The sequence below is a fragment of the Mytilus galloprovincialis genome, chromosome 5 (genome assembly GCF_965363235.1).
Source record: "Mytilus galloprovincialis chromosome 5, xbMytGall1.hap1.1, whole genome shotgun sequence".
NCBI classification, from domain to species: Eukaryota; Metazoa; Mollusca; class Bivalvia; order Mytilida; family Mytilidae; genus Mytilus; species Mytilus galloprovincialis.
Window position 1 is genome coordinate 13,795,992 of NC_134842.1, and position 18,778 is coordinate 13,814,769.

The 18,778-nt window shown below is 32.1% G+C and overlaps 1 protein-coding gene across 1 annotated transcript in view; it reads right to left on the bottom strand.

The window, feature by feature from the left end:
• Positions 1-4,100: 4,100 nt before the first annotated feature.
• LOC143075201 (hillarin-like) overlaps positions 4,101-18,778 on the bottom strand; it is a 29,556-nt gene continuing 14,878 nt past the window's right edge. Inside the window, exons 2-7 of the mRNA XM_076250545.1 lie at positions 11,262-11,378; positions 9,310-9,693; positions 8,223-8,363; positions 7,230-7,312; positions 6,654-6,797; positions 4,101-5,849 (exon numbers count right to left, since the gene is read on the bottom strand). Of these exons, the coding sequence (XP_076106660.1) occupies positions 4,502-5,849; positions 6,654-6,797; positions 7,230-7,312; positions 8,223-8,363; positions 9,310-9,693; positions 11,262-11,378 (2,217 nt within the window). The 3' untranslated portion in view covers positions 4,101-4,501. The remainder of the gene's footprint in view (positions 5,850-6,653; positions 6,798-7,229; positions 7,313-8,222; positions 8,364-9,309; positions 9,694-11,261; positions 11,379-18,778) is intronic.

The window sequence follows — 18,778 nt, forward strand, 5'->3', positions numbered from 1 at the left end:
TTTGTTATAGCATCAGGTGGGTCATAAAAGATCGATGTAGCATGTGTATGCAATTTTTTTTTTTGTTTCCATAAATCGCATATTTAACTCATCTGGAAAGAGTTTCTACGTCTTCTTTTTTGCGTATAGCCAATTATCTGTCATGATCCGCGACCTAATCCATCAGTATTTCAAAGTTGTGTTTCCAATTGCATTGACGGATTTAGACTCACGATATTTTATGCCTTTGAATAAAACATTTCTCACAAATGTGTTATTGACAATGTTCATGTTTCTAGTAATTCTCACATTTTGGACTCGTATCAATTGGAAGATATATAAATTTTGTACTATAAACTCAGGTGCTTCTATTAAGTTGTTGCATGAGATATAGATTTTATTGTAAATATTTGTTCTCAACCGACCTTTATTGCCAACTTCTAGATGTACGTCAATTCATAAGGTAGACTTAAATGTATCTGCTGTATCCTTTATTTCAATGGCGATGGAATAGATGCTTTAAACATAATCACCAAAATTTGAAGTATTTGGTGATAGGGCATTATCTTTATTGCGGAATGTGAAGTTAAAGATGATGCAATTTTCTTTTCAATTTTCCAATGAAGCTCCAATATGAAGTCAACATTGTAAAGGTATCATAGCAAAAAGAAAGATTTAGCGATTTAAAACCAGGTTCAATCCACCGTTTTCTACGTTTGAAAATCCCTGTACATGTACCAAGACAGAAATATGACAGTTCTTGTCCATTTGTTTGATGTGTTTTATCATTTGATTTCGCCATTTGATCAGGGACTTTCCGTTTTGGATTTTCCTCGGAGTAAAGTATTTTTGTGATTTTACTTTTTTTCAACCTTGGGATATAATGTTTACAGCTATAACGACTTCGAAGGACTATTGTAGGAATAGTTCAGTAAAATTAAGTTGAGACTTTGTGACATAATTGTATGCGTTTGTGTGATTTGCGAGGTGTTTTATACAAATAATAAGCATTGCTATCATATAAGTAATAGATATTATTTTTTTCCTATACTCAGATTTTTTTTTTCAAACAAAAGGTTTGATGTTCTTTTGTATCAAATACCTAATGTTATGAATAATAAAATTTCCCAAAAAGAAACATGAGGGCCTATGAGAAGTGTCAATATCTTATCATTTTGAATAGAATAAACGACAAAATAGAGTAACATGGTTTTACAAAGAAATGATTCAAGATTGGAGTGTCAAATGAAAGATAATCCTTATCACATCATTTCTTATAGGAGATACTGGAAGAACTAATACATTTTCAAAGAGAAACCTTACATGCCTCGCTACTCCAGACAAAGGCAAGACTACAAAACGAATATCGGAAAAAGTCCAAATCTAATCAAAGTCACGACATAAACGTATAAGATGAAATCAATATTTTTATCGTAGCTACTAAAACTTCATATTCTTCACGCAAAGAATTGTATGAAATTCAAACCTATAAAAATAATCCAACAGTCACTCAATCATTTAGCAATTTACAATAAAGGCAACAGTAGTATACCGCTGTTCGAAAATCGATGGAGAAAAGACAAATCTGTGTTCAAAACTAAAATGTAGGGAAACACATCACATATTAGAGGAAAACAAAAAAAACTAAAGTGCAATAAAAAAAGCACAATAATGAAACACACACAGATACGAACTATAAGATAACAATTGCCATTTTCCTGACTTGGTACAGGACATTTAAACAAAATCGAGAATTAACCTGGTTTTGTGGCTAGCCAAACCTCCCGCTTTTATGGCAATGTTCAATATAACACTAAAATGACAACATTACGCAAAAGCATACAATTATTTCACTAAATCAGTCGAAAGCGGATATGTTACAATACTGTCCCCTTTATTGCGAATGTGATCTACCGAATAAAACTTCTCATCTGGTTTGTACTAACGTGAGGAACACGACATGTGTCACAGGAGCAGGATCTACTTATCCTTCCGGAACCAGTGAGATCACCTCCATTTTTTTTTTTGTTGGGGTTTGTGATGATCGGTCTTTAGTATTCTGTGTTGTGTTTAATGTGCTGTTGGTCTTTACCTTTTTAAGACATTAATCTGATAAATCAATTTTGAAGAGAAGTTAAAGTCGTATGAAACGGATGACTGGTGAAAAATAATGTTTATACAATTCTTAAACCAATGCATGTATAAATCATCCACTTAGTCTTCTGTGCACGACTTTTATCATTTCTTAGGCAAACAAATCGTAGAGCCTTCATTTTTTTCTCTGTCTGTTATGATGTGTAAATATGGCAGCTAATTAATTGCCGTGTTTTGAAGCCGTAGTTTACCGATTATCACCTTATCGTAACAATCAACAAAGAAGCATGGGTATTGAGAACGTGTTTAACTTGTACAATTAGATAATAACTAATTTCAATGAAAGATCCATGCGTATTGCGATCACCAGATATTTACGAGAAGGGAGTTCATTGCATACGAAAATATTTCGGCGAATTGCTCCCGGGAAGCAAACAATTATAACTGTGGACAAATTTAAGAATTTTTTTTCAGAAAAAAGTATTTGTACATAAGTTTTATAAGGAAAACTATCCATTTAGTTATTAAAAAAAACATATGCATCCATCTTTTTTTTTTTTAATTTGCGTTTTCGTATAACTTTAAGGTAACCAAAACTCAGAAAATCACATAAACTTGTTTTGTCCTGGTACATTTTTAGGAAACTTCAAATAAATCTACCTACACTGATATCTAATTAGTCCATTTAAACCTTGGGTCAATATGGAATAACCGTTTCACAGATGCTATTGGATATGTTACTTATGTCGTAACTACAACATCCTTCCTGTTTCACGAATGTGACCTACCGAATTAGACTATTTACCGAATTTGTAATAACATAAGCAACACGATAAATGCCACATGTGGAGTAGGATATGCTTACCCTTCCGGAGCACTTGAGATCAATCCCAGTTTCTGGTTGGGTTCGTGTATCTTAGTCTTTAGTTTTCTATGTTTTGTCTTCTGAACTATTATTTGTCTGTTTGTCTTTTTCATTTTTAGCCATGACGTTGTCAGTTTATTTTCGATTTATGAGTTTACTGTCTCTCTAGTATCTTTCGTTCCTCTTTTATGCCGTTTCATCATCAGTTATTAAATGGCTGTTTTTATTATTCAGACAAGAATATGGCTAGCTATTCATAACCAACAACCAACAAACCCAACAGAAAGCTATGTATTATTTAACAGGACTGATTCATTCAAACTGACTTCTATTGTTTAAGACTCATAATCCGACTATAAACCACGTAATCTGTCAATTCTAATGGAGATAGAATGGTGTTTTGATGCAGAGAAGACCATCTAATCAATAATAAGGTTAATTCCATCATACAACAGGTTATAGGATTAATTGATTTGCCATTACTACAAAGTGTTATTTCTCTGGAAAGCAAGATGCTCACACCATGTGTTAGTCGCCAGTAATAAGGCATAAGTATAGCATAAAATATCACAAAACATTACTAGTATTCCCTGTTTTATATATACTATATATTTCTCTTTTTATTTTTAGCCATGGCTTTGTCAGTTTATTTTCGATCTTTGAGTTTTACTGTCCCTCTGGCATCTTTCGTCCCTCTTTCAATAAACGTTAAAAGTACTGAATCGGTACTTCTTATATTAGTTTGTTTACATTTTAGTATTGTGTTTGCCACACTACTGAAATGGAAAGAGACAAACATAAGAATACCCTTGTTGTACTTGTTTTCTTCTTTGTATAGAATCATGTGTGTAGAGACAATACATTGACATTGATATCATTTGGTTCATTTTTGTCATTGTTATGGATATAAAGATTAATTCGCTTGTAGTGAATCATTATTATATGTATAGACCATCGATCCTTTACTAGTTTCATTAAAACATTTGGTCCTTACTTTCGTATAGATTTGCACTTACCAAATTAGTATAGGATGTATTAACGACTTCTTTTAGTAGCTTTATAAATTGGTGCTCAACTAACGGGTATTTAATCCAATTTATTGGCCATATTAAAGTCAACCATTCTATAATAAGCATTCTCAAATAATAACCATAACACTATGTTGTACAAGGTTCAACAAGCTGCCTTTGTTTTATTTCAACGAGAAATACAAACTTTAATACAAAATAGAACTATATGCATTCGTTAAATTTGGTCTCGTTTTCAAAAGCAATAAATAAAAACTAAATGCGCTCATCATCACATACAAAACGTTTGCCGCCTAAAAGCGTATCTTATATCTATACAATCAAATCTAGAATGTTAAGTAGTTTCAAAATTGATATGGTGAAATAGGGGTTAAGTAATAAATATATATATATAAAACACAAAGGAAATATGAATACTGTAATTCAGGCATGTTCATGTTCGTCAAGGATGGACCCTATTGAAAACTTTATTTCTTCTTATGATTTTAACCTGTCACTTTGATATTTAGCATTTCATTTTGTACATAAATAAAATTTATTTTATGCAGAACTCAGCTAATGGCGAAAATCTTGTCAACTCTTTTGTCAGTTTAGCGTATAACTTTGCCTTACAATGTTGTTTACCGGTATATATTGCACCTTCCCACATATTGTCTCCAATTTCTTTGAAATGATACCAAGCGTCACCAACAAGCATAGCGACATCAGTAGCAACCGGATTTCGAACACGGAAAGTCACTTTCTTTTCCGTTTCTAGATCCCCGATTGTAGGCTCGAGAAGCGTACTGTTATACCATCTGTGACAAGCACGTGGTAATGGCCTCTTGTCTTTAGCCGGATGTTTACAGTCAATCATATATCTAAATAAACAATCGAGTTGCGCGTTGTCATCGTTAGACGTTGATTTGGAACCGAATATAAAGAAAACATACTTTCCCATCTGAGGACATCTAACTTGATATGTTACAGATTTGTCATCTCGATATTTGATAAAAATATATCTCTGGTAGTCTGTGATATCACTTTGAAATGGTCCATGGTATTGATATGTATGTGACAGTTTGACGTCACTTTGTAACTGGAACTGAAAAATAACGTCATCATAACTATAAACAACTAACGGGTCGATATGTGTTTGTGGAAAGACTCCGTACTGGCTCATAACAGGAGTCGGACCAAAAAATGGCACTTTCGGAAATGGACTTTTGATTTGATCTCGTTTCTCTCTACATTTTATACGAAAACCACACACACTTTGTAAGGATTCAGAGTTCCAATTATCTTTGGCGTAAATCATAAAGTAAAAACGTCCAGCTTTAGGTGGTGCAATTGTAAAGATAGCTTTATGGCCCACAATTCTTAGCAACACTCTTCCTTCTAATTTACTTTGATCTACATTCGTGTCTTTAGCTTCGAGTGTATACCCGAATCCAAGTAGACTTGGCATTTTGATTTGCATTATAACTATACCGTTGCTTGTATACTGCGTGCAATCGTAATGATTAACGAACTTCAAACCGTAATTAAAAAATGGCGATTTTACAATTGGTAGGTTAATAAACTCTGTCATTGTGATTGGACATTCAAGCAGCTGCCATTTTGGATCGTTGGGAAAATGCTGATAAATATGATCCTCTGGATCAGTTATAAAGTAGAACTCGTCACACTGATAGAACAAACCGCCTTCCATATCATCGTCGTTTGCTGAGTTAGGACATTTAACATGGCGGGCACCCCAGTTACAGTTTACAAAACACCATGATCCTTCAATTGACACTGCAGTCCACGAGTTCTTAAATTTTGGATTATCTATTCTCATCCCTGGCTTGTATCCTGCACCTTTGGAGTAACCTTGAATCACTTCACAGTGAATTCCAGCATAACTGAAAAAAAAATTATAAAAAAGTAACATCGACTGAAATCATAAACGTATGTAAATATACGATAACTTGCAACTTTTTGTTTTACCATAAAGTGCATGTTGCGGATCTGTTGCAACAGTTCATACTAGTCCATCATTTTAAAATTGTAGAAAATCAATTAACGCAAAAAGTTTTCCGCAAATATAAAATCAATATACATACCATAAAAAATGTTATTCATATGATTTTGGTTTTTTTATCACTAGTTTCGACAAGCCTTACGTGCCCGTTTTCAATATAACGAAAGAAAGATTTTTTTAGTACTATTTTTATGTCCCTTTAACTTTATAATATTCAGTTCTTTATGGCCCTTAACTTTATAATATTCAGTTCTTTACTTATTATCCCTCTTTCATTGCTTTGATATTGTTCACTACCTAAACGTTCATGATCAAAGTTAATTTCTGTCCATGTAGATAAAACAGTATTCAAAATGAATGAAAAGGGTTCTTTTCTTCAACTTCATTTTGCTTTCTGAAAGGAACAAATGAAGACCGCCAACTTTTGGCTCTAATGATTTAACAATACTGTAAATTCAGAAATTATTGCGATGTTTTAATTATATCGAAAAATGCGACAGTGTTATACTCGCAATATTCTTAATTCGCATTTTATAATTTTGTATATGATTTAAACATGATTTTTCTCAATATCGCAACAATAAAAATCGCATTTGAGTCTAAAATGACAAAATTGCAATAATAAATGCTCGTTATAATTTCTGAATTTATAGTATATAAAAAGACAGAAAAATAAGCATCTTACCTGCACAGTCGTTTGAAGAGATCATGATAGCTTTCAGTTCCAACCTTTATACCACGTAGAAGTCCAAGAGGAGATTCTGGGTGAATACTATCTTCAAATACCATTTTATTCAAGTCTTTGACAGTGACCCATCGAAATATAGACCTGTTTGAAAAAACAACATGATTAATTATAATTCATTGGTATCTATGCAAAGATTTCCTTCTGTATTGTGCATGTTGCCAAGGCTATTCTATTCCCTCTATGCAATAAGGTATAAAAAAAAAGCCAGGTATTGGTATTTATACAATATTATGTTCCTTGGAATGACCTTTTTTAATGTATTTTTTGCTTGTTTAACCTCGTGACTCTGCCGGCAGAGCTTTAAAATTTTAATCTTAAACTCGAATAGACAAAATAATAATGATGTTCATATTATGTATGCATGTTCATTGGAATAAATTGGTTTTATACCATTCTGTTCAGTTGCAGCAAAGATGATATGCTGTTTTATATTCTGCAATACCTTATTGCATTTTTCTAATAGCTTCGTTTACCTTGCCTTTCCAAATTAATGGAAAATAAGTCTCAACTAACCTGACTTTTTCCAGATCAGTCTGACAACTTGTAATCAAATCTTTAACCAAGTCTGTGAAGGAACAATACTCTTGTTTCGCCACCTGTTAAATGTCAACATAAACACCATAAGGAAAGTGGAAAATTATGCAATAATGATATAATGACACAAAAACAGCTAATACGCTTTGTCGTAATTTCATTTGAAAATAAGCCAATAGTCATTAAATATGATATTATATCATTACTTTTTTGTAGAGAACTGATGATAAGATACAAAGGAATTGTTGAATATGAAGCACAAAGTAATTCTTGACTTTTTACTGTAAAAGAGGGACGAAAGATACCAAAGGGACAGTCAAACTCATAAATCTAAAACAAACTGACAACGCCATGGCTAAAAATGAAAAAGACAAACAAACAACAGCACACACGACACAACATAGAAAACTAAAGAATAAACAACACGAACCACACCGAAAAACTGTAAAGTTCGAAAAATTTGCAAGTTGTACTTGATGTTATCAAATTTGGTCTCATTCATTGCATAGCTGCTTGTTGTATAAACAATAAACTGTATAACCGAGCTAGGTACTCCAATTGTTTTGCCACTAAGATGTATACAAGACAACTATACAATTACAAAAAATCACTAACTTGAGATAGCTTCTATTTATAGTTTATCGTTTTATTTCATTTGTCATCAGTATTTTTATTATTATTAGCATTATATATTTTATTTGTGTTTCCTTTTTTTTTAATTAAGAAATTTTGAAACAATAATTTTCAATATCCAGTATTCTTAATATTTGTTCGTGCAAATAGAATTTCGGAATATTGTAGTATTTCTAAAATTCAAAAATAACAGTAAAAAGGTTTCGCTCCAATCAATATATTCGAGAATGTAAAAACAAACTGAAGCCCGATCTATTCACTTTTTAACCCCCTCAACAACTCAACCTTTAAACTAGAAATATGTCTACCTCACACGTATGTGAAGACTTTTCTACTCACTTCAATAACTTGGTCATCTATACAACTGAATTCCTCCGGGGTTTTGAAAAGTCCCGATCGTCTGAACTCAGGCGGTGCCACAGGTGGGGGTCGAGACAGAACCTCTGTATCTGGAGTTGCCTCTTCTGTTTCTGGAGAACTCTATAAAAAAAATTAAAAATATATATGGATTCCAAACATTTGCACACAAGATAATATATTTCTGGAGAACTCTGATAGAAAATATATATATATATTGATTCCAAACAATTGCACACAAGAAAAAATAAGTTAATATTTTTTGTATTCGACATACTGTACCATTTAAACTATGTTTCTTCCTTATCAAGAGATCATCTCGTATATTTTCTTCTGATGTACACATGTGAAACACGGATTATCAAGAGATCATCTCGTATATTTTCTTCTGATGTACATATGTGAAACACGGATTATCAAGAGATCATCTCGTATATTTTCTTCTGATTTACACATGTGAAAGTTTCTTCTTTATCAAGAGATCATCTCGTATATCTTCTGATGTACATATGTGAAGCGCTGATTTAAGATTATATCGTTAATAACCATAATAAACAATCTGCCTCATTTTTTTCTGTATACAATGTTTTTATTTGAAAATCTTCTTTGATCTCGAGCGTGCCGAAAGTAACATAAACAGATTGTTTGATTTATATGTTACGTTAAGCGATGTAACACATGTCCACTACACCAGTTCTCTTTCATCAAAATAATATCAAAAGTTCAGATAATATTGAATAAATTAGTTTAAAACATCTTATCAAAACATCCGTTGCTACTTTATCATGTTTATATGTTAAGTGTATCACACATATATGAAAAAAAATGTGGTATGATTGCCAATGAGACAACTCTCCACAAGAGACCAAATGACACAGAAATTAACAACTAGTCTATAAGTCAACGTACGGCCTTCAACAATGAGCAAAGCCCATACCGCATAGTTAGCTATAAAAGGCCCCAGAATGACAAATGAAAAACAATTCAAACGAGAAAACTAACGGTCGAATTTGTGTACAAAAGATGACCGAAAAACAAATATGTAACACGTTTGTTTATATTTACATACCTCGTTGGCAGCTAGTTTTTCCGCTATCATTAGTAACATTTCCTCGCTATGTTTCTGTATCATTTTTGCTACTCGTGACCTCTCCTCTGATGTCAGACGTTCCAATGATGCTTTGAGACGTTCATCCTTCTGCTGTTGATACTGCTCCCCCGTTTTATCTGGTTCTTTTAACTTTTTTACTTTCGTCTTACTTGGCGAACTTTTTGTCAAACTTGATAAATGCTCTTTGGCATATTTTTCTTGTTCTTTTTGAAACTCCTCTTCTAAGCGTTTCTTGAGAGTTTGGCGTTCATGTGAGAATTGTTCATATAACTTATCTTCTTCTGCTTTCTGTTTTGACTCCAATTCTGTCTGAGCCTCGAATATCCCTGTACTTTCATAATCCTATTAAAAAACATAAACATGTGAACATACAACAAAATTACAAGTGTAAGAATCTACACATAGAGAGTGCAACAAAATGATAAAAAAAAAACATTCAAAGGAGAGTTTCACCCTGAACTTTCATAATCCTCTATAAATAGAAACAACATGTGTATATACAACAAAATAACAAGCGTAATAATTTACACAGCACACGCATCAAAGACCGAGCAACAAAGAGATACAAAAAAAATATTCAAAGGAAAGTTTTACCACTTGAATGAATATGTTTTGTCCACTTAAAAATGATAACCTTGCTGGCATCTGAAAATGTAATTTGTTATCGGATTATGTCAGTCAGAGCAGACGTTCGGCAATTCTTTTCTAATTTTAGATTTATTTAAACTATGCTGTTCTACACATTCTTTTATTTTGCTTAATCTTTTTTTCTTGTAAGTCTTTGATATTCATCCAACTTCTCCTTTTTATGACATTGTCAAACAATAAACACAACAATTACTGCTTTAAATGTGTATCAGTTTCTTACCACCATAATTTTGTTTGACCTACTCTCCTTTTTGGAACTTAATATCAGAAGGTGTATCAACATTAATTTAGAGTTGAAAATAAACCAAAAAAAATAAGTTAGAAATTGTCCTATATCTTGGATGGTATATTTTTCAATGAGAGCAAGCAATGATTTGATAGATTTAAAAGTTCTTTACTGTTAACTTATATAATATACCATCACAATCAAACTTGATTACTAAAAGAACGTGGTTTTTTTTAGAAAAGCTGGATTGACTAGTACTTCTTAGAAGGTGGTAAAGGGGGGTGCTTGCACGAAAAAAACGTGAAATAAGATATAATTTCACGTTGAACGTGAAATAATTTCTGTAATGAACGTTGCACGAAAAATAAATACTTTTATTTGAACCTTTTGTGACCTTCTTGTATATATTAACTCTTTGTTTTACTTGATATTCCCGATTTAGTATACACATTTATGATATAATTGGTTTACGGCTTTTAAAAAGGTATTTCTTGACGATCCCTGCCAAGTGTTTGAATTTTATTTGAAAAATACCGAGCACGCAAAATAAGACTTTGAAAATCACGATGCACGTAAAATTAAATAAGCAGAACACGTTGAACGAGGCACCCGTCTTTCACGACTGTACGTAAAATAAAAAAGTAAAAACACGTTGAACGTGAAATAAAAAACGGCGATCACGTTGCACGAAAATAACCCTTTACCACCCTCTTCTTAATTCGTACAAAAACTATCATGTTTGTCATTTTTTTGTGCTTGATAGTGTTAATGAAAAAATGCGTAGTCGTGTTGAAGCGAGGACATTAAGATCATGTTTTCCAAAATTATATGCAGTTTGAATAATTATTAGTTAATATCGGTTTTTGTGGACTGTTGTTTATCTTTTCATCTTGTTTTTTTTTTTGTATTTTGCCTTGGGTTTTTCTGTCTTCTTGGTTTATTGGCTTTGATTCCCTTTTATATCTATTTCCCTCCTTTAATTCTATTTCCCCTTCGGTTTATCTATAGTTTTATTCTATTACTAGAATGATCATACCTTGTAAGTTCCTAGGGAGGTTCTTTTCCTCTCCCTCTGCGCAAGCTCCCGTTGATGAGTAAATTCCATCGCGTTGGCGTCATACTGCCACCCTGGGTTATATTTGCTTCCTCGAATCTGTAAAAAAAATTATAAGGCTCATGATGAATGTGTCTATGAAATGTAAACCCTGTCTGTATACAGAAAAACTGTTCAGTTGTTGACCAGTGTCCTTGAAAATGATCAAATCTGTTTTTCTAATTCATTTATTTTGATTTCAAATTCTCATTAGGACATATCTGAAAGAAATATGTTAATAACTGAAAGACTTTCGATATTATACAGAAAAACATACTGTATCGTGTTGCTATCCGAGGCATGCAACAGCATTCGTTTTTACAGATGAAGTTGTGTTCGGTAGATTTCACTTTAAAGTTTGTTTCCTTTGTTGGTTTGTTATTTTATTTAAGTAACAAAAGTATAATTTTTATTACAATTTAGGTGAACAAGTTCAGTTTTTTTCAATAGATTTGTAAAAATGACTTTTTTCGATGAAAACATTTGATTTTAGCTATTAAAAAGCCGTTGTCTGAGTGCAGTTACGTAATATTGTACAAATTGTTTAATGATTTTATAACATGTGCATGCCCAAGGACCAATGACAATCAGCATGAACAAAATCCATTGTTACTTGTATCAAAATAAAAATACACGGTGTTAAAATGATAAATGACAAAAATCTGCTTACCATTATATAACTCTCACGTCTGTACTTAATGTTTATTATGAAGCAATTGTGCAGTATATAACTCTCTCAATTGATTAGAATAGACTGACGTGCGTACATGCATGCGATGAATTTTACGTCAATTTCAGATTAATTTTTACCATAATATACCTAGAAGAATTAACCTCAATGAATAAGTTACAAATAATATGTGTTTCTCTTTAATGACGCTCTTGCAAACCTATTTCCATTATATATTTAAAAGAAGGGGGGAATCTCATAAACTCGCATGCAATTCGTTGGATTTTTTTTTTTTTTTTTTTTTTTTTTTTTTTTTTTTTTTTTTTGTATTATTCAACTTGATATTATTTAATGTAAATTATATTGTATTTACTTTATTTCCTACAAGCTACATCTGCATATGCTTATTTGCCGCGTTCAAAAGAAATATCAATAATCCATGTCATTATGCAATGATAATGTCTACCCATCTTTTCTGTAACAGTTGTGAAATTCGATCTTTCATTTTTTCAAATGATAAATTACACTTAGATATTAGCTAAACTTTTCTTTCTCATATACGTTTATATAATCAAAGACATAAATCATAACAGCTTTGTACCAAACACAACAGACAGAAAATCATAACAAAAATTACATCAGACAACGTTTGTTTAGAGGAAAGACGGTATTTATAGATTATTAATAATGAAAACGAAAGAAAACACAAACAGCTGGTAACAGGAAAGATGTTTTTGAAGCGCACAGCTGTCTAAAGATCAGAGAATTAATTATGTAAGACTGAGAGTTAAATGGTTTAGCCATATGTTGTACATGATATTAGAGACGTTCCTAATGATGCATCTTTAACAGACTGTCAGCTACTATTATCACTCGAGTATCTGTATTGTAACCTGTATTAATCTTAACAGGAACGTAACATATAGATCTTAAGAAAACTATACTGAGTTTGGTGCTCTAAGGAGCGCTCTGTTGCAATTTAGGAAAGTCACAGATATGGTAATATATGGAACTACTTTATAGGATTGAAATAGAAAATCTTTATTTTTTATTTTTTAAAGTTGTTTTCCGTTGTCAATAAATGGATCATTGCTTCGTTATATTTAATGAACAGAAGTAATTGTAATATGTGTAATGTTTTACATTCAAACATATGCGAAGAACATGTCGTACACCAACTGAGTATATACGATAGTTATTCCCAGAGAGTTTCTGGCTTTCTGTGTTTTATCAAGCAACTGAAATATCACTCTCCATTTTGCTTTTATACAATGGCAATTTTAGAAGCCTTTTATGATCATATCCAATGACCAATAATGCATCGAAATACATCAATTTAAATTATTAAACCCGATTGAATCATAAAACCACTATCCAACAATAAAACATTGCTCTCTGTCAATTCCAGTGAATAAAAATTGTATTTTTTTCTGTATTGAAAACATCATTTTATGGAACTTCGTGCATAGTTTTATGTTGCATATTTCTAAAGGCAAAAGTTCATCAAAATTTGTTCATGCAAATACATATAGGAGACATGTTTTTATGAAGAATTGATCTGTGGACGCGTTTGTGGTTTTAAATGTCTTATGCCTTTTTTTAATTTATAGGCACAAATAAACGAACGAATATACGTACAAGTATGAGATATCAATTGACCTACATTTTTATATGTGTAAATAATAAAATTGAGAACGAAAATGGGGAATGTGTCAAAGAGACATCAACCCGACCATAGAACAGACAACAGCAAAAGGTCACAAACAGGTCTTCAACGCAGCGAGAAATTCCCGCACCCGGAGGCGCCCTTCAGCTGGACCCTTAACAAATATATATACTAGTTCAGTGATAATGAACGCCATACTAAACTCCAAATTGTACACAAGAAACTAAAATTAAAAATAATACAAAACTAACAAAGGCCATGGGCTCCTGACTTGGGACAGGCGCAAAAATACGGCGGGGTTTAACATGTTTATGAGATCTCAACCCTCCCCTATACCTCTAGCCAATGTAGAAAAGTAAACGCATACATTCTTTTTTCAACTAAAATTAAATTATTGGGGTTATTATTTAAGTTCCATTGAATAATACAGTTCTTTTTCTACGTATATAATACCTTTATATAAAAGAGAAGATGTAGTATGATTGCAAATGAGACAGCATTCCACAAGAGATCAAATGACATTGCAATTAACAACTATTTTAGTTCACCGTACGGCCTTCAACAATGAGCCATTATTTTGAACATCTTTAATGCCAACTTAAAAGCAGGGATATCTTTTGTTAATTCAACGTCGGGTTTAAAGTAAAGCATGACACACTTTGTACCTACATAAACTGTGGGATGCGATATTCATGTAAGAAAGTGTTTGAACGATCTTATCTTCCACAGGATTGTAATTTGTGTTTAAACGATCTTACCTTCCACAGGATTATAATTTGTGTTTGAACGATCTTACCTTCCACAGGATTGTAATTTGAAATCTAAGAATCAATAGATTACAGTATAATTTCAGATTAACACTGTTCAATAGTTGGTGTAACACTTTGGACAATGTTGGAAGAACACATACGTCATGTACATGTAAATCAACCTTTTTGGCGATTTATATTTGCATGACACAACAAAATCTAGTATACTTCAAAATAAGACAACAAACAAACGATACAGAAAGAAAGACAACAATTAGCTAGTTTCAACATGCTGCTTCAACAAAAGACAACTTTTTTTGCAATTTGTCCAGCTTTAAATCGTTCCTGGTTTTAAGAAAATATATGTATAACTCCAACAAAAACTACGGTTACCAGAGGTCTGCAATAAACAAAAAATTTCCTAAATGACAAATATATCCGCATATTTTCAAATTAAATATGACTGTGCTAAAATTTAGAGTGATTTTTATAATGTGTATATGTTTTTTTTTCTGAAAATCACTTCATAATCCTTCATGTACTTAAGAATACATTTGGACAACAATTGTATAGAAAATTAAATAGATGAGTAAATATAATAACTATTTATACCTTAAGCAAGTCAATGTTGCTGTTTACGAAAGAGTAAATTGTATCTTATGTTGTCGAAGAGTAACTTGTATCTTATGTTGTCGAAGAGTAACTGGTATCTTATGTTGTCTTCGTACACTGGGAACTATACGAGTTTATTGCTCGGAAAGACACAAACTCTACAAAAGCCTCGGGACACGCTCAATTAAAAAGGAGATGTGAACAAAATCTAAACCAAATTATCCATCATCAAGTGCTGTCGAGAGAAAATTGACCACATGCTCGTGGTCATTTTACAGATAAATCATCTATAATTCAGAGAGTCCGATTATTTTAATTCTATTACTTTGTCTGGTATCAAAGATAACGAAGTTATACAAAAGAATAGCCAGTTATTTTGGTAATATGTTCATTTCTTCTAAGTTAATAACTTTGATTGAATGTCCACAATAAAACTAATAACCAAATAAACAAGACAGTTATAGTTGTATAAATGCATTTCACTCGCACTTTAAAAACTCAAAGAAACAAGAATGTGTCCTCAGTACACGAATGCCCCACTCGCACTATCATTTTCCATGTTCAGTGGACCGTGAAATTGGGGTAAAAACTCTAATTTGGCATTAAAATTAGAAAGATCATATCATAGGGGACATGTGTACTAAGTTTGAAGTCGATTGGACTTAAACTTCATCAAAAACTACCTTGACCAAAAACTTTAACCTGAAGCGGGACAGACGGACGGACGAACGAACAGACGGACGGACGAACGGACAGACGGACGGACGCACAGACCAGAAAACATAATGCCCCTCTACTATCGTAGGTGGGAAATAAAAACTTTACTGATGTTTGTTGTTTCAAAGCCACTGCTGTCTAAGTTCTGAAGGTACAACAGAACAAACAGAAAACTGCGAAATTTTTCATGTTACGAAGAAAAATAAAATTCACAAGGCATGTTTTTACACAGAAGTTCATTTTCTGCTAGCGCGAATTAAACGCTAATCGTTTGAACAACTTTTTGCGGCTTGATTTAAGAATAAATAGTAGAATACTAAATTGAACATGCATGACATCGCAAATGACACTTGTTAAAAGAAGTAAATGAATTTATCATCTTAGAAAAAAAATATGACAGTTGTGCCATTTCATTATAGTTATTAAATGGCTGTTTTAATTATTCAGACCGTAATATGGCAAACTATGCTTCATAACCAAAAACCAACAAACCCAACAGAAAGCTATGTATTATTTAACAGGACTGATTCATTTAACCTGACTTCTATTGTTTAAAACCCATAATCCAACTATAAACCACGTCATCTGTCAATTCTAATGGAGATAGAATGGTGTTTTGTTGCAGAGAAGACCATCTAGTCAATAATAAAGTTAATTCCATCATATAACAACAGGTTATAGGATTAATTGATTTGTCATTACTACAATTTAAAGTGTTAATTTCTCTGGAAAGCAAGATGCTCACATCATGTGTTTGTCGCCAGTAACATTGTAAAAGTGTAGCATAAATTATCGCAAAGCGGCAAAATAGCTTTGTAATTTCGGTATAATTTATTAATTAGGAAATATGTTTTATCAATGTTTCCTGTTGCAGTTACTATAATATATAATAAAATAAATGTTGTGGTGATATAATAAAATAAAATGTTGTGGTGAATCATTTTTGCTTTCATTAAGTACCATTACCAATGCTGCAAAGCCAAATAGACTTATGCACAAATGGTTACTATACATTTTTAACAGGAGTTGCAATGGGTAAGCCGAAATATGCACTGGCTGTGCTATATTAAGAGTATGTCATACTTTGGGGGGGGGCTGATCGTCGTTAAATGTTGTATAATAATCTATGTTTATGGTTCTTGTTCCTTGTTGATTACGATCTCATTGGTGCATTCTTTTTGTTCATATAGCAATCTAAAATTTGGCTAAATGCATTAACATGAGAGAGTGTCATACTATTGGTAGTCTAGCTACTTTACTTGATGGAACAAAATAAGTTAATTACTAAATGTTCTAGACTGTTCTGTTTTTGCCGGATTGATAAAACTAAATAAATGGTAATATATGCTTGACAATTAGACAACTATCTACCAGAGTTGAAATGATGTGGATATTAGCATTCAATGATGTCATATATTCCTGTCTTATGTAAACATCGTAGACTAGAAGTGGGAATCATCTGTCATGAGAGCGGTATAATTGATAATATATCTAATTTATCAATGACCGTTCGTAGAAATTATCAATTATAGATATTACCATAACAGATGGTATCAAGGTGATAAATCACGAAACATTCCGAGAAATTAAACCACTGAATCATAACAAAATTATTCAATTCCAATTATAAATATTCCATGATGTTTCCAATGAATTCTTTATTCAATAATTGCAAAGCAAATATAAAAACTGCATTGTTAATTAATAAAACTATTAACAAATGCATAGTTATGAATGAAAGTAGATACAGGGGAAACACAAGTGAGTGATCAACTCAACAACAAAAATAAAAATTTCCAAGATGCATGTAGACATCTATGGGTCAGTGGTGCGGTCAGTTTGACGACAGATATATCTTCATTACGTATAAATTGGCAGAGTTATATAATTGAATTCCCTCTTACTTTTACCTGGCTCAATGGAATTACAAGATATTATTGAAAGCGCGCACGCAAACCAACAAAAACAGAATCTTTAATAGTATTGGTATTGTTTTTCTTTTGGTTCTTTTTTATTGTATGTTTCCTGGATGCTCAGGAGCAAATATTTTTTTGCTCAAGTAGGACCTAATAATTTAATCAGGTAGGTTCTTCAAAGTAGATAGTTCAAGGTAAAGGGAAGACCGTACTTTAAACCTATAGTGATTTACTTGTTACAAACTGTGACCTGGATGGAGAGTTGTCTCATTGGCACTCATACCACATCTTTTTATATCCATTCTTTTCATATTCTTCATTTTCTACATCAGAATAATAAGAGCTTAAAAGTTTTCATTGAAAAGATGATGGTCAGCAACGTGAAAATAACGTCCACCCATGTCTTGATTATACTCTCTTTACTATAGATAAAATGATAGTATCCTTTATTATTGCATGCATGCAGATTTTCAGATTTTGTCGTTCGCCTTTTATACATCTTGAGTAACTGTCTAAGTGATCATTCGAGTGAGCAATTCATTCAAGGACAATTTACGGAAACGAACATATATTATTCTTCTCATTTTTGTAAATCATGGATACATTTGTCAATAGACCAAATATAGATGTGTCAAATCCACCAATCAATAGATGTTTTAAAAATCCAATGCATATATAATACACGATCAGTTTCCGGAATCAATTTCCGGAATCCACAACTTATATTTGAATAAATGATGGAATATCTATAGCACTGATGTTTTGTCGTAAACAATGTTATCAACCTCGTATTCATGTAGGATCTTACCTGACATTCAATAACTTCGATATGCGCGTTGTGAATTGATATTTTTCTTTTTTTCAAGGAATATCACATTACCATTTTGATTCACTTATTATGGAACAATTTAGCATTCACGTGTGGACAATACGGTGACGCATTAAAGAATGATCAAACTATGACTAATTCAAATTTTAGATGAATTAATTGAGATCTTGTAATTTTGTCCATTTGACAAATTTCACAAATGTTTACAAAAGACAATGAATGGTCGGTAATAGGCTCTATTCATTAGGATTATCAAGGACTCCTTTGAGAAGTTTGTCATGATAGAAACTGACATTGATAA